Genomic DNA, 24,989 nt, shown 5'->3' on the forward strand with positions numbered 1-24,989 from the left:
TTCATGTCACTCCCCGGAAACGCACTTGAAGGCGCGGGGAAAGAAAAATGGCATCCCGGAAATTCCTTCTCGGGGCGATCGAATGCGTCACGCCCACTTCTGCCGCCGCCGCCGCCGCCGCTGTTGTGGTTCCCAGGTCCTTCCCCTGCCCCCCGACCCCGCCTACCCGGGCTGCCCAATGGAATGAAGAGAGCGGCGTGAGCGGCGCTCGGCTGCGTCCAATCACCTCCCGGCAGCCGCTGTTGCGAGGGCCCCCAGACTCGGCTGGAGCCGCCATGTTTTTTCCACACGTCACAGCGCGGGGCGGGCGCGAGGAGGTGCAAAGAGAAGGGGCCGCCGGAGCGTTCGCTGCCGAGACAGCTGCGGGCGGGCGCAGCTCCCAGGGGACCCGGCGGCGCGACGGTAAGGGCCGCTCTGTCCTGAGGCGGCGAGACTCGGAGCAGGGTCGCTTCGGTGGGCTGCGCTCCGAGGCTGGGGACTGCGGAGGGGAGAGAAGTATATCCTCCCCCCCCTCCTCCCACTTTCTGTAAACAACAATAACAACAACAACCACACTATAGTCTTTGTGGTTATTATAGAGTTAGTTTCTCTCTCATGCCCTGTGGCGAGTAAAAAAAAATTATCCCTCTGAGGCGACGGTGGGGTGGGGGGAGCCCAAGTTGTTTCTCTGCCTTAATTTCTGCACCCTTTTAAATATGTTGTGGGGGGGAGTTATTTTGTGTTTCGTATTTTGTGTTTCGATATGTTTTTATTCTGTGAACCACCCTGAGATCTACGGATGAAGGGCAGTATACGAATTTAGATATTATTATTATTATTATTATTATTAATAGTAATAATTCACAGCTGGGTGAGTATCCTAGCTTCGCCTCTCCTGCTGCCTGCCAACCTGTTTCAAATGCAGCCCAGAAACAGCATGGAAGCCCAAAGGGATGTTTAGTGGTGGTAGGAGATATAGATACACCCCCCCAAAAAAAAATCTATTCGCTAATATGTGGCTAGTGCTGCCTGATCCCAATGCCCCCAAGCGCTGCTTGTCTCAATTATGGTCTAGGAGTTTTCTCCCATCAGGCAAGTATGGTGTGTGGCAGTTGCGGCCTTTAAACTCAGGGTGGATGTTGTTTTGGCTTCAGGGCAATCTCTCGCCAACACAAGCAACTTGGTCAGATGGGTAGCTGAGTTTCCGGTATGCACCCTGTAAAAATGCAATTTCCTGTGCCCAGGGATTTACTCCCAAAATGGTTCCCCCTCTGAAATATTTGTAGCGTTCCAGTTAAAACATAATCTGTGTCTGCATTGTTGTATCTGTATTTCAGCTATTGCAGGACTTCTCCCCACCCCTTTTATCTCAGCTGTGTCATTTGTTTAACAGGTTGGGCTTTAGTCTGTGGGTCATATAACCTGTAATTGGGTTGTGTATGAACTAAGTGGTACAGTCTGTGCTCAACAGGGTTGAGGGGAGGGCAAAGGAGAGACCAATGCCATTCTCGAAACAGAAGATGTAAGGAAAAAAACAATAGCAAGAACTTCAACAGAGGTAGATGTATATAAACCCCAATGAAATCTGGTGTTAGAAAGTGTTTAAATAGTGGGTTGGTGGCTGGAGTAAAAGGCATTTCTGATCTTGGAAACTGTTGGCATAACACATTAGTATTTTACAAGATGTTCATTATTTGCATTAGCAAGACACAGCTCTTGTTGAAATCCCTGTTTTTCAGTTGTCATTAATCTGAATTTCTTAAAAGTGTAGTTGGATTTGTTTATTTTTAAATAAGATGAGGTGTTGGGTGGACATGATTACAGGAGTAAGAAATGTTAGTGGGTGGCGATTAGGAAACTATATGGTCTAGTTTGTTTATGACGTTAGGAAAATTAGAGTCAGGTGACTGGAAGCACTAAATCATGCAAACAGCTGTCTAAGAGATTATCTAGAATGAATCTGGGTGGTGTCTGTAAAAAAAAGAAAATAAATTGAGTGAGTGGCAATGCCTAAATATTGGGCTGTTTAAAATTAAATAGCTTGGTGTAAAATCAGCTTTTTCTCTTGATAGCCTCACTTGAGACAGAATAAGTGTATTACTTTAATATTTTACACTACTTACAGCTTTTCAAAAATTATTTACATGTAAATCGTCCCAGTCAAAGTTCACTGTTGTAATATTAAAAGAGAAGCTGTGAGCAGGTACAAAGTGTTGTTGCCTAAGCACTGGGGAATCACAGTGTTTGGCTGGCTGGCAGCGGGGACAGGACGGGACAGGGAGGGCTTCAGGAGCAGTAAGAAAAATATTCAAGTAAACCAGAGCCCCAGCACCTCTTTTTCTGGAGGTGGTTGCATTCACTTCAAAGCATTCAAGCAGTTTAGGTTTTAATTGCTTTCATTTTCTTTCCATAGTCCTGCGGCATGGATCCACAGGTAAATCTCAGTGTGACCTTCCAAGGTGACACACAGAGCTTCCTTGTGTCAGATTCATCTAATACCACATGGGCTGATGTGGAAGCCATGGTGAGTTGAATCTTTGATGGTTGAAATACACTGAACAACACAGGCAAAAAAGTAGATGAATTTTCAAAATTTATATATAGAATGAACGTTAACTCTGATTATCAGACTGCCACATTTTTGCTTGCTATGATTAGGGCTGGATGATTATATTGATGTAGCATCCAAAACCAGTTTGAAATCCATATCATTATATTGAGTTCATATTTTTGACCTGGCAATATATTGCAACTCATGATGTCTGTGTGTGTCTGCAATGCAAAATTAAGTGGGAGAAACTGTGAAGCTAGCCAATGCTTCTACATGGCTCCATCCTTATTTTAGACATTGTGCTATATTGGTATATCACAATGTTTAGCTGGTGATATATAGTGATATTGAAAGCCTGATATCACCCACCCCTAGCCATGATAAGCTGGCCACTGCCTTCTGGCAAGCATGATAAACCCCAGCCCTTCTTCCCAATTTGGATCTGCACAGGTGAGTGAGAATTGTCTGGCTCTTGCACAGTGATTTCTACCCCTCACCAGCTCCGAGATAGGAAAGAATACTAAAGGCTATTTTGCTGCTGCCCTGCTGACATGGCTGAAGTGCCTCAGCCACACAGTGGCCAACCCAGCAAGCCCTCATCAAAACTTTCCCATTTCAAACCTAATGTAGTAGATTGTCCCTGGCCTTGTGTGGAGACACAGTGCCAGGTCAGCGACAAGGATGAGGCAACCACCACTTTTGACTTGCTTACCAAGGTTTGCCAAAGATGGTGAGTCCCTGGTGATGATAGCCATAAATGTAAGTTGAGTTCCCAATTATCTTTTTGAATGTCATTCGTGTTCTGTAGGCTCCATGGGAGCAAACAAATGAGGCCTGGCACACAGGAACTTGGTAGGAACTTCATCAGGAGCTAGATGGGGATTGAGCTAGAATCCAACAGGATGGACTTTTATTTGAAAGGAGAACCTACCAGGAAGCAGGGCTGATTACTCCGATCTGCTTGAAATATAGTGGTACCTTGGTTTAAGAACAGCTTAGTTTATGAACAAGTTCTTAGTTTAAGAACGCTGCAAACCCAGAAGTAGGTGTTTTGGTTTGTGAACTTTGCCTTGGAAGCAGAACATGTTCCGCTTCCTGTTGAGTGTGTTCCATTTGTAAATTGAGTCCCCCACTGCTATGGGAAAGCATGCCTTGGTTTAAGAATGCTTTGGTTTAAGAACGGACTTCTGGAATGGATTAAGTTTGTAAACCAAAGTACCACTGTATGTACAGGTAGATCAGCACCTAGTACTGGAAGTGGCAGGACGTGCACAGATCTCTGAAGTTCTCTTGCTGAAAGAGAAGCCTGGCTGGATGTAAATCCAGTGTTGCTGTCTGCCACAAAGTAAAAGAAATGCCCACTTACTCTGCCTCTTGGCCGAGGGATAGTTTGGCTGGATTTTATCGTGAGCTTGCTTTGCCCTTTGTACACATGTGTTTACCTTGCTTGTACACTACTGGCTTGCAGTGAGTGGAGCATTACATGATTGGTGCAAGGTACATTTTCTCTGGAGGGTCTGACAAATATTTTTGGAATATTACTTAGTCCTCAGATTCTCTGGAATTTCATACTGGGTGCAGAATTAACCACTCTTGAGAATCTGCTTTTATTTCTGTTGCCTTGCTTCTAGCCCCAATGGCTGCAAGGATAGGCTTAAAACCATGTGAGCAGCATCTGATAAAATCTTGGGCACTGGGGGCAGGGAGGATGGGCTGCTAAGCAAACTGTCCAGTGGTCAGCTCGGCCTCTTCCTCCCGTCACCTGCGGAAGCTCCGTCCGGGCAGTCAAGCTGGCTTTTGGCCGCCATGCAGCCCTGCACCACAACGGGCAGCTCCAGCGACATGCCTCCTTCACACGCCTTTGCTTGTTTACTTACCCCGATATCATGAATATTATTAGTATTATTATTAGTGTTTGTATTGTTTTCTACCTCCAGAAGCTGAGTGCGTGCGTGCGTGCGTGGAGTTAGTTGGTGGAAGGACAAAAATCCTCTTCCCTCTCTTTCTCTCTGCTTTCCCACCAGCCTTTCTCCTCTTGTTCTCCCTCCAAGTCAGGCTGTTGGGGAAATAGTAGTAATAATCATCATCATCTTCCTCCTGCCACCGCTGCCCTGGTGCCCCTATGGGCCAGAGCAGACGAGCTCGCTCTGCCTACCCGCTTCACGAGAAGTGGCGGCGGCTCTTTCTCTAGGTGGGGAGGAAGCCCATTTCACGCCACCACCGCCAGCCCTTCGGCAAATGAGGCAGGCGGCAAACCGAGAAGGCAGCTGGGGCTGGGGTGGGGAGGAGGACTACTTGCCCCCCCCGCCTCTTCTTCCAGCTCCACCCCCCCCCGGTGCCGCTTCTCTGGAGCCGCCATGCCTCCTTCGCCTCGGCCGTTCTCTACATATTGAACTTGCTGCCCTTTTCTCCGTGGGGAGATTGTGGGTCTGTGTGTGTGTGTTTTGGGGGGTGGCGGAAGGATGAGCAGCTTTGGTGGTGTGTGAGCTTGTCTGTTGAGGAGCCTTCCCCACCCTGCTTTAATGCACACTAATATTTTATTTTATTTTATTTTATTTTGTTTTATTTTATTTTATTTTATTTTATTTTATTATGCTTGCCCTTCCCCCGCCCCATTCTTCCAAGTGTGCATAGGAATTCGTTCATTTCTTCCTCCCCCCCCCAAAAAAAATAGTCTGGCCCCCTACGAGATCTGAGGGACAGTGGACTGGCCCCCTGCTGAAAAAGTTTGCTGACCCCAGGCATAGCAGCCTACTTCACTGCACTTCCATTCTCTTTCAGGTGAAAGTCTCATTTGAACTGAATGATATCCAGATCAAGTACCTAGATGAGGATCAAGATGAGGTATATTATCTCCACAGTTCCTGTGTAGGGTCTGTTTTAAATGTGAAAGTTTGGGGAGGAAGGTTTACGGAGTCTGGGCCTGTCAATTCCCTATAAAGAAACTTGCATCTCTTACAAAATAGCTTGCTTTATCAATCAGTGAATGCCTGTTGTGTACTGGGTAATATTAAGTCTTTGGGTTCTCTCGATCGTGAAGCCTGTTTTAACAGAATGGGGATTCAAGGGAGTCTGAGAATAATTATCCTGAAACAAAATCTGCCTACAACAGGAATGGGGAACATGTTCTCCAGATGCAGTTGGACCACAACACCATCAGCCCTACAACATAATGTCCAGTGGTTGGGGATGATGAGAGTTGTAGTCTTAAAACATCTGCTGTGATATTCCTGTTGCATAAGGTGTACTAGCTCTTTTCCACTGTATGACGTTTTCTGTCTACAGTTGCACGTCACAAACTGAACACCACTCTCTAATGCCAGTAGGCTTGGTCTTGCTTATCCCAGGAGAAGGGAGATGAGTTCTTCATTTTTACCGGAAGCCAGTCTTTCTGTGTTCAGTACATTCTGGTACCTGCCTCTCCACATTTCTCCATTGCTGAGAACCGACATGCTAAGATTCCAAAATGTGGAAATTTTGCTGGGCTGAGGAGAGGCTGGGTTTCCTATTGTAACTTATTAGACTAATTGGTGTCATTGTCATTGTGTAGAGAACTTCAGAAGTGAAGTCTGTAACAGTCCTGCCCAAGAAGAGTGTTGTGGATTATGAAAAACTTTAATGTATTGTGTTAGTGGGAGATTTGCGGCATATAAAATTTGAATATAGTCTGTCTGGTGTGTATCTGTTGCCCTGGGTCCAATCTCCTGAAACATAGCTTGAGTGGAGTTACTGGCCTGGAGAGTGCCTTAAAGTATGAACCTACCGGTACTTTGTGGGGTGGTAATAAGGGAAACAAACTACAGTCATATCTTGGGTTACGAACGCTGTGGGTTGCACATTTTTGGGTTGCGGACCATGTCAAACCCAGAAGTACCAGAACAGGTTACTTCCGGGTTTCAGTGTTTGCGCATGCACAGAAGCACATAATGACGGCATGCGTAGAAGCGCCAAGTCGCGTCACGCACATGCGCAGACGCAGCGATGCGGGTTGCGAATGCTGCAGGTTGCGAACATGCCTCCCACACGGATCATGTTCGCAACCTGAGGTATGACTGTAATGATATGAAGGAGAGTGGCTAGAAACAATGTGAGTGGTGACAGAAGCCAGGCTACTGTGTGGTGTAGTGGTTAAGAGCGGTAGACTCGTAATCTGGTGAGCCAGGTTCCCATCTCCGCTCCTCCACATGCAGCTGCTGGGTGACCTTGGGCTAGTCACACTTCTTTGAAGTCTCTCAGCCCCACTCACCTCACAGAGTGTTTGTTGTGGGGGAGGAAGGGGAAGGAGAATTAGCCGCTTTGAGACTCCTTAGGATAGTGATAAAGCGGGATATCAAATCCAAACTCTTCTTCTTCTTCTTCTCTGAAATCCTGGATGAGAAATCCCCTTTTACAGTAATTTTTGGGTGGTGAAGGTGGCCAGCAGCAGGGAATAAGCCTTCATTTGTTCTTGATTTCTTTTCACAGGTGTCTGTCAATACTGCAGGTGAGTTTCTGTTGCTTACTTGTAACATCTGATGAGGAGTATCAGCTGCATTTCTCTGAATAAAGCCTGCATTTTTATATCCTGTAGGGGGAAATTTGGGTATAAATAGTATTGCACTTTTTATGCACAGGAGAACATGCCTCACTTTCACCACATAAAGAAGTCTATATTTAGTGAAGTTACAGGGTTTTCCTAGCAGTTCTCCTGTACAGATAGGAAGTAGCCTTTCTCACTGCAGTGTTCCTGGTTCCCTTTATGTAATTATACTTGAGACTAGCAGCCAAATATTTAACTGGCTCGCTCAAATTAAAATGTCATCCAGTTCCTGCTCTACCACTTTGGGCTCTCCACACAGCCTTTTCCCCCCCACTGCCTGTCTTTCCTACACCCTTCCTTGCTGACTCTGCATCTCTGACTCCACTCCACTCATACAAAAGCGTTGATTCCTTTCTGTTCAATGAAATCGCAGCAGCACAGCCAATAGCAAATGAGAGCAGGACTTGCAGGCAATAGGCAAGTGTCAGGTTTTTTTGTTTTTTGTTTAGTCTCTTAGCATCCTATAACATTTTTTATGCCCTTGTGTGTAGCGGTCACCTGTGGATTATGTTCAGGATGCGACACTTGTGAGTCAGTTAGGCTCAAGTATTTACACTGTTCAAGGTTTGTGAGTGCCAAATGCTTGGCTTTAATAAACATTAGGATTTAATTGGAGCTGGAACCCCGAAATAGCCAGACCCAAATATGTATTAGGAATAGTGGGAGGTGTGACGTGCTCTCTTATAAGCATCAGTAGTTAGCATAGGTAAACACTAATTAAATTAGGCAGATTTATGAAGTTGTGTATTAGGACAGTAATCCTGGCCAATCAACAAGTGTTAATTGAAACGTCTAATTCTACCAGCTGAAGTTCAAAGCATCAAAAGGTATATTGTTGCTGCTGTTATGGAATAACCTGGCATGTTTTGCTGCTGCTGCTGCTGCTGCAAACTTACTCCATTGTAGGCTTCAGCTTGTATATATGTGTAAACAAACCATGTACAGTGGTGCCCCGCTAGACGAAAATAATTCGTCCTGCGAAAATTTTCGTCTAGCGGGTTTTTCGTCTAGCGAAGCGGCAATGCAAGACAAAAAAAAAGGCGAAAAATTTTCGTCTTGCGAGGCAGCCCCATAGACTTTTTCGTCTTGCGGGGCTGCCTTCCGCTAGACGAATGCCTTCGTCTAGCGAGTTATTCGTCTTGCGGGGCACCACTGTATCATAAAGACACCACAGACTCCGCTGTGTCTTATTCCCAAAAGGAAACATGGACTCCTGGAAACCCTGAAGTCTCATGCATCATTTGGCAGAAATAGGGGTGGCATGTAATAATATATATTTGGGCCTCACTGACTCAGAGGCTATAAAATCTGAATACTTCCCAAACTGGAGGAAAGCTGAAATGTGATGTACTCACACAATCCAGGACACTGCAGTGGTTATTTTCTTTTCAAGTTGGGAACTTTTTTTACATATAAGATTTGAAACTCAGGAAATGGGTTGTGCGCTCATGATAGCAGTCAGCATTAATTAATTCCCGAAGTTCATGCATTGCAGAATGAATGTAGGAGTTTCCCTTTCGCATCCTTGAATTGGGGGGAAACGGGGTTTGACGTAGTGGCCAGAAGGAAGCCCAGTGAGTAGTGTGCAGTACATTCACCTAGCATAGGATTAATGTAGATGTTGATTTATAAAATGTGCAAATGTGACTTTTATTGCAAGCTCACTGTGGCTTTCTCTCTACAGAGGAATACGAAGAAGCTCTTAAGGTAACCGATGTGATCAGCATTTATGGCTATTTTTGAAACAGTACAGCTACAAAGTCCTGGGCATTCTTTGGTGTGGGAAGAATCTGTGGAAATCTCTTCCACATTTCTCAGGGTTGTCAGATTTTACTAGTGGTTCTCTTAACACCCTGTGCCTTAAGCTCATTGGGAGTGATGTTGTTATCTCTTGGCTGTAGGAGCATTGCTTCCAGATAAATTTCATATCTGAAGCAGAATGGAGGCGGGGGCAGAGTTTGAAGGCCTCCTTCACTGGTATGTCTGCTTGTGACACACTCTTGCTGCTGTCAAAAAGAATTTACATATTTTTCTAGCCAAAGCTTAGTGTAATGCTGATAGGCCTACCTTGCATGAAATCTGCGGGGGGTGGGGTGGGGTGGAGAGACCCAGCGTGACACCCAGTGCACTCATTTTTTTGGCACAAGAATTTCTGTTTGCACCAACAAATTTAGCGAAGAAGAGGGAGGGGACATTCTGTTGCACAGCCAAAAGTCCTTGCACTGAAGGTTGCATATTACCCCCCCCCCCCCATTTTGTAGATCTAGTATTTGTTCTGTGTCTGTCATATTAAGCCTCGCAGGACTGTTCCTGCAATATTAAGCATACTTGAGAATATTGTGCTTGAGTTACGCTGTTAATTGTACTTCAGTGTAGGTAAAAGCGGCTACACTTAACACACACTGATGCATTCCAGGGTGCTGTAAAGTTCTTGCGAATCCACACTACACTTTCGTGATCACTTGTCTGTCCACTGATCTCTTAGCTGGACTGCTGTAACTCCACTCCCAGTTGGCTCAGGACACATCTGCTAAGCTCCTCTTTTTCTCATATAACTCTGATCAAAACACCTTTCCCGACATTCTTATGTGGGTTGCCTGTCATGCTTCAAGGTTCGAGGCCTCTCTTACCTATAGCACTTGGATTTGCAGAGTACATTGAAGCCATTTTTTGTGGGTAGGTGCTTTACCTTCCAGGCCACCCTGTGTGAGAGATCCTTATTACTGTTTCCATTTTACAGGCTGGCAGAATTAAAGCCGAGAAAAGTGACTTGCCCAAGGCAATGTGCATCAAGGCAGAGCTGTTGGTTTGTCAATTTGCCCCACAAAGAGACTTGCGGTCTTGTGGGCACACTGTCTGATTTTTGCCTTTCTCTTCTAGAAGTTCGCTTTAGTTTGATCCTGGCCCCCGCTTTTGATGGATATTTTTCATTTCCTGACACTGTTCCTAGGGTTCATTTCTTCATGTTCACCTTGCCAGCTACCTTTGGAAACAAACCAAGGCAGCATTCCACAGCCTCCGATTCAGAACTTCTCATTTGCTCTGTTTCTGAGGTTGTGCGTGTGTCTGTTTTGTTATAACTCCAAACAGCTGTGTTTCCTCTGAGCAATAAGATTGACTGATTCAAGGTTCGCATGTGATTTTCATTTTTGGCTTTGCCTCTTTAAGAAAGCCCTGCACAGGATTCATGGGGTGCATGTAGAAGTATATTTATTGCAAGCTCTTTCTTTAGATTGCAGTGAAACAAGGCAATCGGCTACAGATGAATGTTTATCAAATAAGCGCTCCTCTGGGCATGCCTTCACAGCAAGCCCCCGAGAAGGCTGAGAAAACCCAGAGTCCCAGAGATGGGAGGAAGCCCCTTGCCCACTATTCCATGCTTGCTCGGACCTTGGCTCAGGACAGAGATACTGGAAGAGAGGATGAGAGGAGACAGGTAGGAACAAAAGATGTGCGTCCCTTGGGCCCCCGGAGCCACCCTGATTACCTGATGCACTAGAAGCATATCAACATGTTATGCACTTCCAATAGATAGTTATAACACAGCTCCACAATTACACCCTCACCAGCAGTGGCAAGCAGATAGTCTGCTTTCTGTAAACTCGAAAGCTGTGCTGTTGAGAAGTAGTGGGAGATGTTTGCTTGCCTCTGGCTTTTCCACAGCTAAGGTAACTGAACACACGAGACAAATGCTCAGGAACTGCTCTCCGCAAGTAGAAAGGTGCTGGTTACATTCTGCTTTGCCAGAAGAACGAAACTCCTGTTCCTAGCAGGAAGTTGGTGTTCATCTTTCTTTTGGAGGAAAAACACTGTGTCATGCTTCAAAGAATGTGTTTATCTCTTTGCTCAGTCTCAAGTTAATTATGAACTGCGTACAAGGAAGTTGTGTGTTAAGTTGTGTGGTTGCATCCCCCCCCCTTTTTTAGTCTCCCCAGAGCGAGCAGCATCCCAGTGAGGCCCCTCCTGAGTGGTTCACCAGCTATTTGGAAAGGGTGAGTGCCTCTCCCTTCTTAGATTTCTATTTGTCTTTTCAGACTTTGGGGAAGGGGTCATTGGAGGGTTTCTCAAGCAGACCATGAGAACCACAGATTTCCACACACACTTGTGCTTCCTTAACATAATGGAGCTTGGCCCGCAAGTTGAAATTTGACACCACACTACATCAAATTGCAGTCTGGATAAATATTCAATGCTTGGCTCATATTGTTAAGAGGGCACTTAGTTGATCTTAAGTGTTGTAATGGGTGGAAGAGTTTTGTGGGGAATGCTGGCAGATCCAACTCCCAAACATAGTGCATGTGGTAGTCAAAAGCATATAAATATGGTGATTGTCCTGGGTTCCATAACAATGTATGTGTTTGTGGCCAATACTGTTTTGTTGTCATCAACCTACGTATTGCTTCCCAATCCTAGCATATCTCTGCATGCACCAGTTCTGGGACTGGGGAGGGGAATGGAAGTACCTTTTAGAGAAAATGTAGGTGACTTTGCTTATGGCGCATCTCTTCCGCTTTCCAGTTCCGGGAGCAAGTGGTTCAAGAGACTGTAGAAATGCTTGAACAGAAGCTGAGCGAGAAGCTCCTCCTTTCTGGCCAGCTCCCCAGCTCCTTGAGCAGCACCACACCCCACACCCCTGCGAGCCCCTCTGTGCAAGGAAACCCCTTTGACTGGCTTCTCTCCTGCAGTAACTGTCAGGCCTCCATCGTGGGTATTCGCTACCAGTGCAGGTAGGACATGGGCAGAAGGGTGAAAATGCAAATCGTGCAGCTGTGTTGGTTCTTTGTGTCCAGAATGTCTGAATTTGGCATCCAGAGACTCTCCGAGGGGAGAGCAAGGGAGGATGTGTGTTTGTGTATTTATGTAAAAGGCCAGAGTCCTAGTCCTTATGACCAAAATGATCCAAGATAAATATTGGAAGCATGTTCTATGGATTGGGAGGGGAATCCAATGACCTTTAAATCCCCCTTTTCATTGGCACTTTTTAAAAATTTGTTGTCTTCACCTGTTTGCCTTTCTTAGTTTTTTTATACTTAAAAAAACTGCATAAAGAAAGGCAAATCAAGCTACATCAGCAAGTTGAGGAATTCTCTTACTGATATCTGTCCCTTCCTGATGCTTCTTCATTTTGGCAACTGTGAAAGGGAGATGAAGATGACAACAGAACTCAGCTGCAGGGCTACTAAAAGACAGGAGCTTTGCTGTTTACCACCACCATCTAAACCCATTCAAAATGGTCTGGTAGTGAATGGTTATCCTCCAGGGGTCATTTCTCCCTTTCTCTTCAACTTTCTGGGTCCTTTACCCACTCAGTTTCCCAGCTGTCAACCTCCCATCCAAACTTATATTTCAGTTCCCTATCAAAAGCTGCAGTGTTTTCAGAATCCTGTCGCTGGCACCTTCACATTAAGCCGTTAGAATGCTTGCAAACATGTCATGGCAGTGCAAAAGCTCAGCCAGTTGGGGGTGGGAAGGATGGTGGAATAACTCACAAGCAAGGTAACGTTTTATGAGAAGTGAAATCTTTTAGCCTGTGTACTAACAGAATTAAAATTGCTTTTGTTTTATTTCATTCTTTTTTCACATTTGTAATCACATCTTAACACAAATTGATTTAACCAGTTCAGTTAGTAAAAGATGAAAAAGCTGTCGGGTATCTCATGGCCTTTCCTCTCTTGACAGTGTGTGCCCATCCTATAGCATCTGTGAATCATGTGAAACAGGGACGTATGCCCATGACCCTAACCATGTACTTTTGAAGCTGCGGAAGCCAGTATTGTGTATCTCAGAGACGTATAATCTTGGGCAGTTTGCTCCTCGCTTCGCCACTCTGGAACAAGCCAGGTACGTGACCGACTTCCTTAGTTCTGCTCTGCAAACTGTGAGTCACCTTGGATCTGCCTATATATTTGGGGGTGGGGGGTTGCTGGTAGTGGATAAGCACACAATTGAGAAAACCAGTAGAGGGATACCCAGAGGCCCGCAAAAAAGGATTTGCTTCTAAGTTCAATCAGTATGTAAATTTCAGTTTCCACCTGGCATCCTGCGTTCAATGGCTTTCTGTCTTCAAGCTTCTTTTGCCTACCTGTGTACAATATGCAAGGAATGCAATGTGTATTTTTTTAAGGCTCCCAGAGCAGCTTAGAAATGTCCATGACAAAGACAATCCCTTGCAGTCCAAAGTGCCCAGCACAAAAGGAATAGGGAGGCAGGAGGATGCAGAGCAATCAGCTGGAATGGAAAGATTTTTAACTGAGAAGGGGAACCAAACATTGCCTGTCTTACAGCATTTCCCGATGAAATGGCTGCTAATGGAAGACAGTTGAGGGTAGGAGCCTGATGGAGCTGATATTACAACAGAGTGTTTGGAGAGGCCTGGCAGTTCTTTCTCTTCCTCTGTCCAGTAGGCACCCAGGAGCCTACTGTGTAGAGCAGGCATGGTAAACCTGTAGCCCTCCAGAGATTATTGGACTCCCAACTCTCATTGTCCCTAACCACTGGCCTTGCTGGCTGGGGCTGATGGGGGTTGAAGTCCTACAAACATCTCAAGGGCCACAGGTTCCTTACCTTTTGCGTAGAATCTTCATGTCCCCATTTGCAATGAGATGCCTTACTGGCACCCAAGGGACCTTTGGAAGTGACACTCAGCCCAGCTGAAGGAAATGGCGTCGGCAGCCACCACCTGCTCCCTCCAACTCTATGGGATGTCCTGGTAAACAGCTTCATTGCAACAACCCTGCTTATGCTGGAGATGAAACTTGGTTGCTAATAGCGGCCTGGGTCTACAGATCCTCCTGTAAGCAAACCGGTCTCTGCTTTCGACCTGCGCAGGCTTCAGAAACAGATGGACAAGCGCTTTCTGAAGGCGGAGAAGCAGCGCTTGCGAGCAGAGAAGAAGCAACGCAAAGCTGAGGTGCGGGAACTCAAGAAGCAGCTGAAGCTGCACCGGAAGATCCATCTGTGGAACTCTGTCCATGCTCTGGAAAATGCTGGCTTGACAGCTGCCAAATCGGAGAGCCTGCAGCCCAATACACTTCTGTAAGCAATCTGAGGACTGGGCCACATGGGGGAGGCATGTTTTATCTGCATGTTTGGAGCACTTCTAGGGGATGCTGTGCCCTAGCCAAGCTATATAGGCTATTGTAAATCTCTGCAGCACTTGTAACTTATTTGACTCCCTGAACCCTGGGGTTATATGCAAAGCAGTGCCAGCAGAGTTCTGCGAGCACAGTGGTGTTTCTGTTTCCTCTCCTTCCCCCAACCCCCCGCCCCAGTCTTGTGGAGCTGATCTTCAAGGCATGCGTGGGGCTGCAGCAGAGAGGAGGGGAAAGTTACATTCTACTAGCACAAGTTGCTTGCACTTGTGGAGCAGATGCATTGGATAGCGCCCCCGGGATTTATAAGTTGGGCTGCTGAGGATCCTTTGTTCAAGATCCCCAGTCCCTTCTTAGACCTACCTCTCCAGAACGCTCTGCTTGGGAGAGTCGGCGGTAGATTGCAGCTTAGAGCTTCTGTTAAATGCAGATCCTTTAAACTTTAGATCTGCCTCCCATAAGCGGAGGGAGTGAACTTTCCTTCTCTCAGCTTGAGATAAGCAACTGTACTGACTTTCCCCTCTTCTTTGCAGTCCTCTCCAGGGCTGCCCAGTCATTGTCCCAACGCTGAGTGCTGCCTTTGTGGATGAGAATCTTCCTGACGGAACTCGCCTGCAGCCAAGGACGACCTTCATCAAACATTGGCGCATGAGGAACACTGGCAACATGGAGTGGAGCTCTGACACTAAGGTGCGTTGAAGTGCTTAAGGTATGTGCTGGAGCTGAGATCTCCCTGCAAGCGATTCCCTATTCCCCACTCTTTCTTCAGCCCAGATATGTAGGTGCTGTTTTTGGTTACTCAGCAGCAACAGAAAGACACCCTGCAGAAGCACAACATACAGTGGACTCTCTGGATACGAACTTAATTCATTCCGGGGGGTCCGTACGTACCCCAAAAAGTCTGCAACATGAGGTGCCGCTTCTGTGCATGCACGCACAGCAAAACCTGGAAGTATATACTTCCAGGTTTGCCGCATTCACAACCCGAAAGTTACATTACCCGAAATTAACGTAACCCAATGGTCCACTGTACTGCTTTCTTATTATTTCACAGGCTTCAGTACAGAGCCCTGTTGCCATCTTTTGCCTATCACTGCCTGTAAATTATTTGGGTGAGGACTTTGTTTAGATTCTCATCCAGACAACAATCAACATGGGCCATTGGCCAGACTCCTAAAGGTGCAAAGCCCAAAGTGTGTTCAGGGCTGGGGAACCTTCTTCCCGTCATGTCCCATTCCCCCCTGGATGTTGCTGGACTATAACTCCTATCATCCCTGACCGTTGGCCATGATGGCTGGGGCTGGAGGGTATTATAGCCCAACAGCTACAGTTTTCCCATCCCTGCCATAGTTGGTCATTTTTGCTGCTGAGCAAATGCAAAGCCGCAAGATTGATTTAAGAAACATAGTGAAAGCATTGACAAGGAGATCTTTTGCTTTTTTGTGGAAGGCGCAGTAGGAGACCATGTGTCTATCAGATAAAATTGCTCTAACTGTGCCCTACAGCGCACACATTGCTTCTGAACTCTTTCCAAACTTAACCTGCCCTAGGTTGGGACACCATTATTTTAAAATATATCTTACCCACCCTAATTTAGCAAGTAATCCCAAAACAATATGGGAACAGCCTTACCAGCCTTAGTCCCTCTGCCACCTTTGCTTGCTAGCCTTTAGGATTTTTTGTCTCCAAAGCAGTCTAGTTAATTCATTAGAACAGACTCGGGGGGGGGGGGGAACTAGGTTAAAAAAAAAAAAGCTTTTTTGTTGCCGAAAGATACTTGCAGTGAATGAGGCTCCCTTCACATGCTTGGTTGGGACGAGGAAGAAGTTAATGGCCTTTTGTTTTTCTCTCTGTCTCCATCCTTCAGCTGAAATTCATGTGGGGGAACTTAACTCTGGTGTCCTTGGACAAGAAGGATGTCCTTGTGCCCTCCCTGCTGCCTGGGCAAGAGGGTGTTGTCTCTGTGGAGTTTGTAGCTCCTCCAGTGGAAGGAACCTACACATCTCATTGGCGGTTATCGCACAGAGGGGAGCAGTTTGGGCCCAGGATCTGGTGCAGCATTGTTGTAGACCCCTCCTCCAACGCAGACTGCCCAGAGAATAGCAAACTGGTGTCCACTTTCTTCCAGAAGGGCAGTTCCCATTGTAAGAAAGAGGTGAGGCCCTTATTTTATATCCCCGAGCCTGTGTAAGTTGTTTTCCCCCCAGTTCTGCTTACCACCTTCCCTCAGATCTTTCTCCTCAGGCTTTTCTTCTTTCTGCATATATATTTCCCCCCTCCTTCCTTCAGCAACAAGGTTTATTCAAGTTCCTTGGCTGAATTAGCTCACTTTCCTCTTAAGACTTTTTGAATTATTGCCAACAAATCACTGTTGAAAGGCTCTTTTCTAATATTTGGTGCAATATGACGTGGGTACCACCGTATATCGTAAACTTTCATGTAACTACCTTCCTTCAGCCACCATGCCTCCAGGCACCCCTATTCCTCTCTCCCCCTCTCATCTTTATGTATATATTTTCAAATTAAACATTTTACAAACTTTAAAATATCCAATGACTTCCCTTCTCCTTCTATGGTTCATAGTACATATCATACTTTCCCTGCATATTTTACTATAACTATTCAAATCAATTTTCCACTTTTACATCACTCAAATATTGTTTACTCTGTTGGATTTATCTTAATGTTGCCAGCGATTTCAGCTGTGTACAATTATTTTCCATATATTCAATAAATATTTTCCACTCTTCTGTAAATATACACTCTTCTTGCTCTCTTGCTCTGTGAGTTAAACCTGCAAGTTCTGCATAGTCAAGGGACCTCGCTCACTTTCCATTTTTGGGCTAACGAAACATGGGCCGCTGTTGTTGCACACCTAAATAAACTTTCTTGGCACCTGGGAATTTCTGTCTGGGTTATTCCCAACAAAAAGGACTCTGGTTTTTTTTGGGGGGTGGGGGGGTGGGGAAGTAAATTTAAACATTTTTCCCCAACTCATCATATATCATTTCCCAATATTCTTTCACCATTCTACATGTCCACCACATATGAAAAAGCTTCCTCCCGAAGCACCCCTATTCCTTGACCCTCACTTGTTTTCCTAGCCTTTAATGTACCAAGCCCAAACATTTTGTATCAACAACCCAGTTCAGTATGAAAGGATTTTTGGGTTTGTTTGTTTTTTAAGGCAAACTAGCCTCTCCTTCCCTAACAGAAAGCTGCACTGTTGGTTAGCATTCTGTCACAGACACCTTGCTCTCCCTTTCCCAATAGTTAGAATGTCTGAGTCAAGTCAGTGATGTCACAGCAGTTTAGCCAATGGCAAGTTGGGCCTCGCAAGCAGCAGAGATTAGGCTTGTGACATCCATTTAGTAACTCTGTTCATATGTATACATGTCTGTGTTGCTTTTTCTCAGTCTCCCTTCTTCATCGAATTAAAAAACAAACCCTCTTGGAGCAAAGAGTAGATAGCAGTGGTGTGCTCTGGCCCCACAAGGTTTTGTTCCTGTTGCCTCCAAGTGGGGCTACGAATGACTTCTATTGCAAACCCTGAAGAGCTGATGCCTGCCTGTGTAGGCAGCACTGCGGTAGTTAGACAGCTTCCCGTGTTCCTAAGTGGAGCATGAATGTAATGGAACAGATGTGAAAGATGCATCTCTTTCTGTGGGGAAAAGAACAAACACTCTGTATCTTGCTTTCTATATGGCATTTATTCCACCAGCAGGATTTTACAAGATCCTGCAAACTTTCTGTGCGGTAAGCTATAAAGAATTGAGAGGAAGGTCGTTAGTCCCTGTGATTCCTTTGGTCTCTTGGCACAGCCCATAATTAAGCGTTTTCTATTTTTTTCACTGCACCCCTTTTGCCAGAAGCTTAAGCAACAAGAAACATTCATGTATGTTGGTGGCACAGTAAAAAGAATGGAGTCTTTGCTCGCGCTAAATTAGGATGAGGCTGCCCACATTAAGAGTCACCTCTGTGGTCCTTTCAGTGTTTCTCTTTCTCCTTGTAGGAAAGACCCTCAAAGTTCAAGGGACAAACTCTGCAAACTGCTGATGGTGCCACAACGGGAGGTGTGGCCGGCCGGGCTGCTCCACCAAAGCTGAAGAGCATCCTCAGTGCTAGAGAGTTCTACATCCCATCAGTTGACCTGCTCACAGCTCAGGTAAAATGTCAGGTGCAAGCCAAGCTTGGAGGCAGGGAGGGTTCACAGAAAATCTATAATTCTGTATTTGTTCTGCCCTTCAACACCAAAGATTCTGCAGTGAGGCAAGGCTGTTTTCTCTTAAACTTAATAAAACTTGGTGTCTAGCTGACCAGGCGTGGCAGAGAGGGACGGAGATGGACTGTTGCTCTCTTTTCATCCCCTAACTTGAATGCTTTTGTTTCCTCCCTTCCTCCTAGGATCTGCTCTCCTTTGAACTGCTGGACATTAACATAGTGCAGGAACTGGAGCAGGTTCCACACAACGCTCCTGGAGGTAAGCATCACCCCCACCCCAGGAGGTCTGTGGGTGGTAGTTGTGATGGGCACATCCTTGCCCCGTCTCCCCAAGAGATGCAGATCTAGCACTCCATCCAGGGCCAGTAGCAGGAGCTGGCATTGTTGGGCATCTGTCAGGACCCGTACTTCAGTAGGGACCCCTCTTGTCAGTCCCCAGAGACTCCTGGTCCTGCTCCCCCTCCTTGCAGTTCTTGCTTGTTACCTGTCCCTTTCAGTGGGAGAGAGGAGGCAGAGGAGGCTGGTCCACTCAGAGCTTTTCACCAATGGGTCCCAAGCTTCCACCAACCTGGAACTGGCACTGACTCCTCTGAAGACCAGGGCAGGTTCTTTTGGCAATTCCCCTTTGTGTGCCACAGCTGCATCTGAGGTTGTTTGTGCTGCTTTGAAACTGTGCTGAGGACTGTACCCTGATTTTGGCTTGCCTGTGGTTCAGTGCAACTGGGCCATAATTTGCTTGCCTTGGACTCACTGATTGCTTTGCCTGAGCAGATACCATTTAGGGTTTTTATAGTTCTGTCCGAGACTGCTGGCTCAGTCAAATCATGGGCACCCAAAGGCGATGAATTTGTAACCCCTTCTAGCTTGAATCTGAGCTGTGTTGCCATACTGAGCATGTGCGGTGCATTTCTTTTGCCACCAAGTAATTAAAGGAAATCCCTAGCACTTTCTGCCTAATTGGAACAGTTCCAGGCAGGTTTGAGTTCCTGCACCTGTACAACACCTGAGGCAGTCCACAGAAATAGTTTTGGGAATCTCAGGAGCAGGTTCCTGTTCTTTCAGGTGGCATCTTGCTCTTCCAGACATGACTTGATGCATGTCACCGCTGCCCCATGACAGTTCCTTGCTGGAGAAGGCTGGCTGGGACCAGATACAGGAAGAGAGCAGGGGGAGCACATGTAAATTTGAAGCCTGAAATGGTGTGTTACATTTCTTCTAGTTACAGGAAGGGACAATAAGCTACGCTTCAACCCCTGACAAACTAGAAGGTCTTACTTAGCCTGTCTTGTGTCTCTGAGATTTCACCAGGCTCAAGCAATTTGAAGCCTATTTCAGCACTTCCATAAGTCCTAAAAGCATATATATATTTTAAAAAAAAATGAAAGCTGAGATTCTTAGAATGCTGAAATCAGCACCCAGCAATAAATTGTGCCCTTGCTTAGTTGCATTCATTTGTTACTTTGAAATATGGACCTTCCCAATTATCTGGTGATCTGAACTGTATTGGGCTCCCCCTTCAGCCTGTCCCATTGTTTCAAGTCTCTGTATAATAATTTGGGTTGGTTACTGAGGATGACGATCAAGCCCCCAGCTTCTAGGGCTGCTTCAGTTCTAAAACTTGCAGCGAGTGCTAATGAGAACATTGCGTCCTACAGATGCCCAGGCAGGGAAAGGGAAGGCTGAGAATCCAGCTAACTCAGAGGAAGGAGAGGAAGACATGAGTGGGACCCAGTTTGTTTGTGAAACGGTAATTCGTTCTCTCACCTTGGATGCTGCACCTGACCACAGGCCCCCACAGAGGAAGGAATCGTTGCAGAGTGAGTGTTTAATTTGTCATCCTGCTGAGCTCATTACATGTACAGAAAAAGCTTCAAGCCGATCTCACATTTTGATTGGCTCCTGTGTTTTTGTTGATTTAGGTTCTCTACAAGCACTACATGACAATGCCCACTGCAGCCCAAACAAGGACCCCGTTAGGATAGAAAATGTTCCTTCTCCAACACCACAGGAACCAGAGTCCAAGAATCAAGGCATGGAGGTGGCCCAAGAACCTGAGTTTGGTAAGGAGAAGTGGCTAGAGTTTGCTTCTTTGAAAGAGAGACCAGGACTGAAGGTATCACTCTCTGTGCACCACGGGTGGAAAAAGCTTATAATAGATCCCCATGCTCAAGAAGGATAAATTCAAACTAGAATAAGTTCAAAGAAGAGCATGATAGTGGGGGTGGTGAAACCTTTCTTAGGAGCCAAGATTAAGAGCTCTTCCATTTTATTTCTCCCAGCTTCTGTTTGCAGCTCTGCAATTACCTAGGCTGATCTATGGAAGTGAGCTATAGGTGACAGGACTGTACTTTTTATTGTTTTTCAGCCGCACGAAAAGGCTTTTGCGGAGAATATCTTAGTTTTATGGTGCCCAATAGGGCAAAACAAGCTGCATTGAGGAAAAGATACCTGCATTGCAGGGGCTTGGACCAATAGAAAGGGGCTGCAGTAGTCTTTGTAATGAAATTGTTCTGCTGCTTCTCCTAGAGGAACTCCTGCTGCAAGACGGGGGGGAATCGAGTGATGGAGAGACCGAGGATGATGCCAAGGATGAAGTCTGTAGCCAAGCATCCTCTACCTCCTCTGAAGATTACATCATCATCCTCCCAGAGTGTTTTGACACCAGCCGCCCTCTGGGCGAGTCTATGTACAGTTCTGCTCTCTCTCAGCCCAGCTTGGAAAAAGTGGCCGAGGCCTCGGCAAGTACTGCGGGAGAGAACCAACCCTCAACTCATAGTATCAACGACATGCTAACCACCTCACAGACACTGGATGAGGTGCCTCTGACCCCTCAGATCCTGGAACCACCGCCTGCAAGGTACCAAGTGGACCTGGAGCCAAAGTGTGCTAAGACTTCTTTGTCTCTGTAGTCATAAGCAACCTTCAGAAGGAGATAAAAAAGGGGTCTGCTGCTGTGTTTGGGCCTATTGTGCCAGCCAACCAAAGCACAAAAATCCAAGCGCAGGCGAAACTAAGTAGGGCGTGTTACTAGGGAAATGTCTTGAATGTGCAGCGTAGACATATGCTCAGGCTTGGTAGGTGTGCTTTTTCTAAAGTTTCTGGCTACTACACCTTCCCACATGCCTGCTTTTCTTTCATTTTTTAACAATAGATCTCTGGCCCCTCCCCAAAACCAAAACAGCAGCTCCCAAGAAACAAGTGTTCCCAGTGGAGAGGACGCCTCTTGGTGGGTTCCAGACCAAACCAGAGAAGGTACTGCGCTATGATTTCCAGGCTGATAATTGGTTAGCAACTGCTCTTAACTCAAATCATTAGTTTTACAGCCCACCCTCTTCCAGAGTCTCAAGGTGGGTGGTGGCAAATCAACAAGAGATGTGGTGCTGCTATCACTAAATAGATTCAATGAAGGGTAATTAAATCTCTCTGATAGTTGCTACCGGTATTTGGTTCTTTCCTGCCAGTTCCTGCTCTCACACTCCCAAATATTTCTCTTCTAGTGGTCCAAGGAGCAGATGTTGCTGAAGCTCTGCCTGCAGGGAATGTAAATAGCACACCAACATGTCCAGAATTCTCCAGGTAACAGAAGCTGGGTCAGGCTGGGATTTTGTTGTGATCTGGTTGGCAAGTGGTATCTGTTCTGTTTCTCGCTGAAAAATAAGTGTCTGTTTCTGTATGCTTTGAGATTGGTATTATCTGACTATCTTTCTTGGTTTCACCTGCCGTGTTTCTTTCTTTGTATCTTATTGCTGTTTTGCTGTATTTGTATTATTGTGGTTAGTCTCCCCTGAGCACCATTTTGGTAGAAAGGCAGGATTGAAATTTAACAAATAAAAAATTGGCCCATAGTGGTAATTCAGCAACTTGAACACAGTAGTTTTTGTTTTTTAATGAGGGGCAGGTTTCTAGCTAATATGGCTGCTAGGATGGACATGAAAATAAATGGGAAATGCCTTGTGAAATCTCAGAGGGGACAATTACTTATTTTCATTTAATACCCAACTCCTTTTCTCTAGAACTTTTAATTTGGCATACAAAGGGTTCCTAGGCACTTGTTCCATCCAGACATAAAATCTTCACCAAGGTTTCTGTATTGTATTCATTCTGTGGAATCTCCATGTAAAAGAGGGCTTGAGTATCAGGGTTGGAGATCTGCCATTCTAAGTAGATTATATCAGTCTAGGTGGACCAGTGGGCTTATTTGGTATAACGCACTGTCAAATGTTGGTCAAGTCACAGGATCATAGTTTTCTTGGTACAGAATTTTTATTTGTTTGTTTATTTAGGCTCAGGCACAGAAGATAGAAAACCTCCCTTTTAGCATTGACTTTGACTTTTACTGAAAGGTTTGGCCCAAGCAGTGCATCCCATTTTCCTTACCGTTAAGCCAAACTCCAGCATGTGCCCTGTTAAGACACCCTGCTCGGTTCTTTTACTTTAGTTATTTGTGTCCTTTAATTGCAACTTAACTCTGCAGGCACACCCATGGGAACAGCCTTGCCGGAGACCTTGTGAAAGGGGCCTTGTCAGTGGCTGCCTCTGCTTACAAGGCGCTGTTTGCTGGACCACCCACCGTGGAGCAGGTAGGCAGCTCCTTGGGATGATAATGCTCCCCCTGGAATGGGCAAGAAAGGGATCAGAGCAGAGTTTGCGTATTTTGTCTCTCCACGGTCGCACTGCAAGTACAAATTTGGTGTTACGTGCACGTGAAAACAGGCTTCTAGCTTTTGTGGCTGCAAAATGAACTTGAGAACATGTGGCACCAGGGATTGCTACGGCCAGGAGCAGGCTGCTGGGCACCAGATAAATATTTCACGTTTAAATGTTGCTTGGGATGGCAAGGAGGAGTATCTCCCCGTAGTCAGATTAGACTTCCTCTGATGGAAACCTGGACAGAAAGTAGGGAAGTTTGTTGTTGGGCAGGTAGGCGAAGAGGTCAATTGCTGGTGTCTCAAATCAGCATTGGATGGCTCAGAAGACACTGGGTTTGATGTTCTGATCTCCGGAATGTTGAAAGCTCAACCTTGTAGTTGTGGATTCCTTGGAAGCCGTGGGCTACCAGGAAAAGCAATGGGGAGGGGAGCTTCCTAAAACAAGGATTGGGATCTTGCGCTCCCTTGAATGCTCACATGGGCCTTGCCCATCTCGACAAGGCATTTTGAAATGGCTTTGGAAGACCTGCAACATCACACAGATGGCCCTTGGCTCCAGCCAGTTGGTGCTGTGTCATTTCATTGGGACAGTCACCTGCCTTGTTCTGTCAGACTGCAGCCATGAGCTGCTTTGTTCTTCGGACTAGTTGCCACTAGCCTCCTGTGTCTCACCATGCTCCACAACCAGAGTGGAGACCCTTACTTGCTCCCATTGCATTTCCATTGGTTGACTGGTGCTCTCTCTTCCCTTTGACGACAGCTGGGCACTGGGAGAAGCAAGCACACACAGTGCTCCGTCCTGTTAAAAATTAATAGATAGCGATTGGGAAAGGAACTTGGCTGTGTGAGCAAAGGTGGAGCTAGCTTCCCACCCGCTCTATGCAGTCAGAGAGGAGAGGAGATGGGGAGGGTAGAAAATGTCCTGTCACACCTGTAGTTGGCAGCAAGGATTCCAGAAATTCCATGAAAGGGAAAGGTAAAGACCCCTGACAGTTAAGTCCAGTCACAGACGACTCTGGGGTTGCAGCGCTCATCTTGCTTTACAAGCCGAGGGAGCCGGCATTTGTCTCATGTGGCCAGCATGACTAAGCCACTTCTGGCACAATGGAACACCGAAACCAGAGCAGCGCATGGAAACGCTGTTTACCTTCCCGCCAAAGTGGTACCTATTTATCTACTTGCACTTTTTGGCGTGCTTTCAAACTGCTAGGTTGGCAGGAGCTGGGACCGAGCAACGGGAACTCGCCCCGTCGCAGGGATTTGAACTGCCAACCTTCTGATCGGCAAGCCCAAGAGGCTCCTTGGTTTAGACCACAGCGCTACCCGCGTCCCTCGTAGTGCTGCAGAAATAGGCAGGATCAAAATGGGGTTGGTAGCTTCACCCACCAGAGTGATGTGAAAGCCTTCTGTTATTGAAATGCTGGTGACTGGAATGAGTGGGAAGAGTAACCCATATATTTTGTCCATTGTGAAGATAAAAAAATGGGGGGAAAGGGGTTTCCTGACAGAAAGGTGGGGTATGAATATAATTAATAATTGCCAATATAACATCCTGTCCTGTGGGAGTTGGGGATATATTTCATGGGTACAGATTGGGAAAAGCATTGGCAGAGAACCCTAGATGTAAGCATGCATGTTTCCTGGTTTTGATCGTTCTCCTCCTTCCATCCTTCAAGGTTCTTCCTGTGGCCACCGAGGATCAAATGAACCCCTTCCTAGCCAACCTGAGCGAGATGGGCTTCTGCGACCGGCACCTTAACCTCAGGCTGCTACGGAAACACAACTGTGATATGTCCCAAGTTGTCACTGAGTTGCTGCAACTGAGTCACAGCGATTGGTACGAAAACCAGTATTGAACCTTTTCCCTCACCGTGCTCATTAAAACCTGAGCAGTAAACGGCACCAGCAGCTTCCAGCTC

General features: G+C 46.1%; 1 protein-coding gene across 3 annotated transcripts; it reads left to right on the top strand.

Annotated features, from left to right (window-relative positions):
• The first annotated feature begins 278 nt into the window (after nt 1–278).
• NBR1 (NBR1 autophagy cargo receptor) lies at nt 279–24,972 on the top strand. 3 transcript variants are annotated; one of them, XM_033168862.1, is made up of 21 exons: nt 279–402; nt 2,393–2,503; nt 5,312–5,374; nt 6,995–7,013; nt 8,794–8,816; nt 10,342–10,545; nt 11,045–11,101; nt 11,628–11,836; nt 12,789–12,950; nt 13,938–14,144; nt 14,734–14,890; nt 16,068–16,355; nt 18,213–18,365; nt 18,605–18,680; nt 20,077–20,238; nt 20,341–20,481; nt 20,948–21,278; nt 21,573–21,673; nt 21,919–21,997; nt 22,896–23,001; nt 24,747–24,972. In XM_033168862.1, the coding sequence occupies exons 2-21, from the start codon at nt 2,402–2,404 to the stop codon at nt 24,924–24,926; spliced, it is 2,820 nt and encodes a 939-aa protein (XP_033024753.1). In that variant the 5' UTR covers nt 279–402; nt 2,393–2,401; the 3' UTR covers nt 24,927–24,972. The 3 variants fall into 3 exon arrangements, with proteins under 3 accessions (XP_033024753.1, XP_033024751.1, XP_033024752.1); XM_033168860.1 differs by having other exon boundaries at nt 304–402; nt 11,036–11,101; nt 22,893–23,001; XM_033168861.1 differs by having other exon boundaries at nt 304–402; nt 11,036–11,101.
• The last annotated feature ends 17 nt before the right edge of the window (nt 24,973–24,989 follow it).

The sequence above is a fragment of the Lacerta agilis genome, chromosome 14 (genome assembly GCF_009819535.1).
Source record: "Lacerta agilis isolate rLacAgi1 chromosome 14, rLacAgi1.pri, whole genome shotgun sequence".
Classification (NCBI taxonomy): domain Eukaryota; kingdom Metazoa; phylum Chordata; class Lepidosauria; order Squamata; family Lacertidae; genus Lacerta; species Lacerta agilis.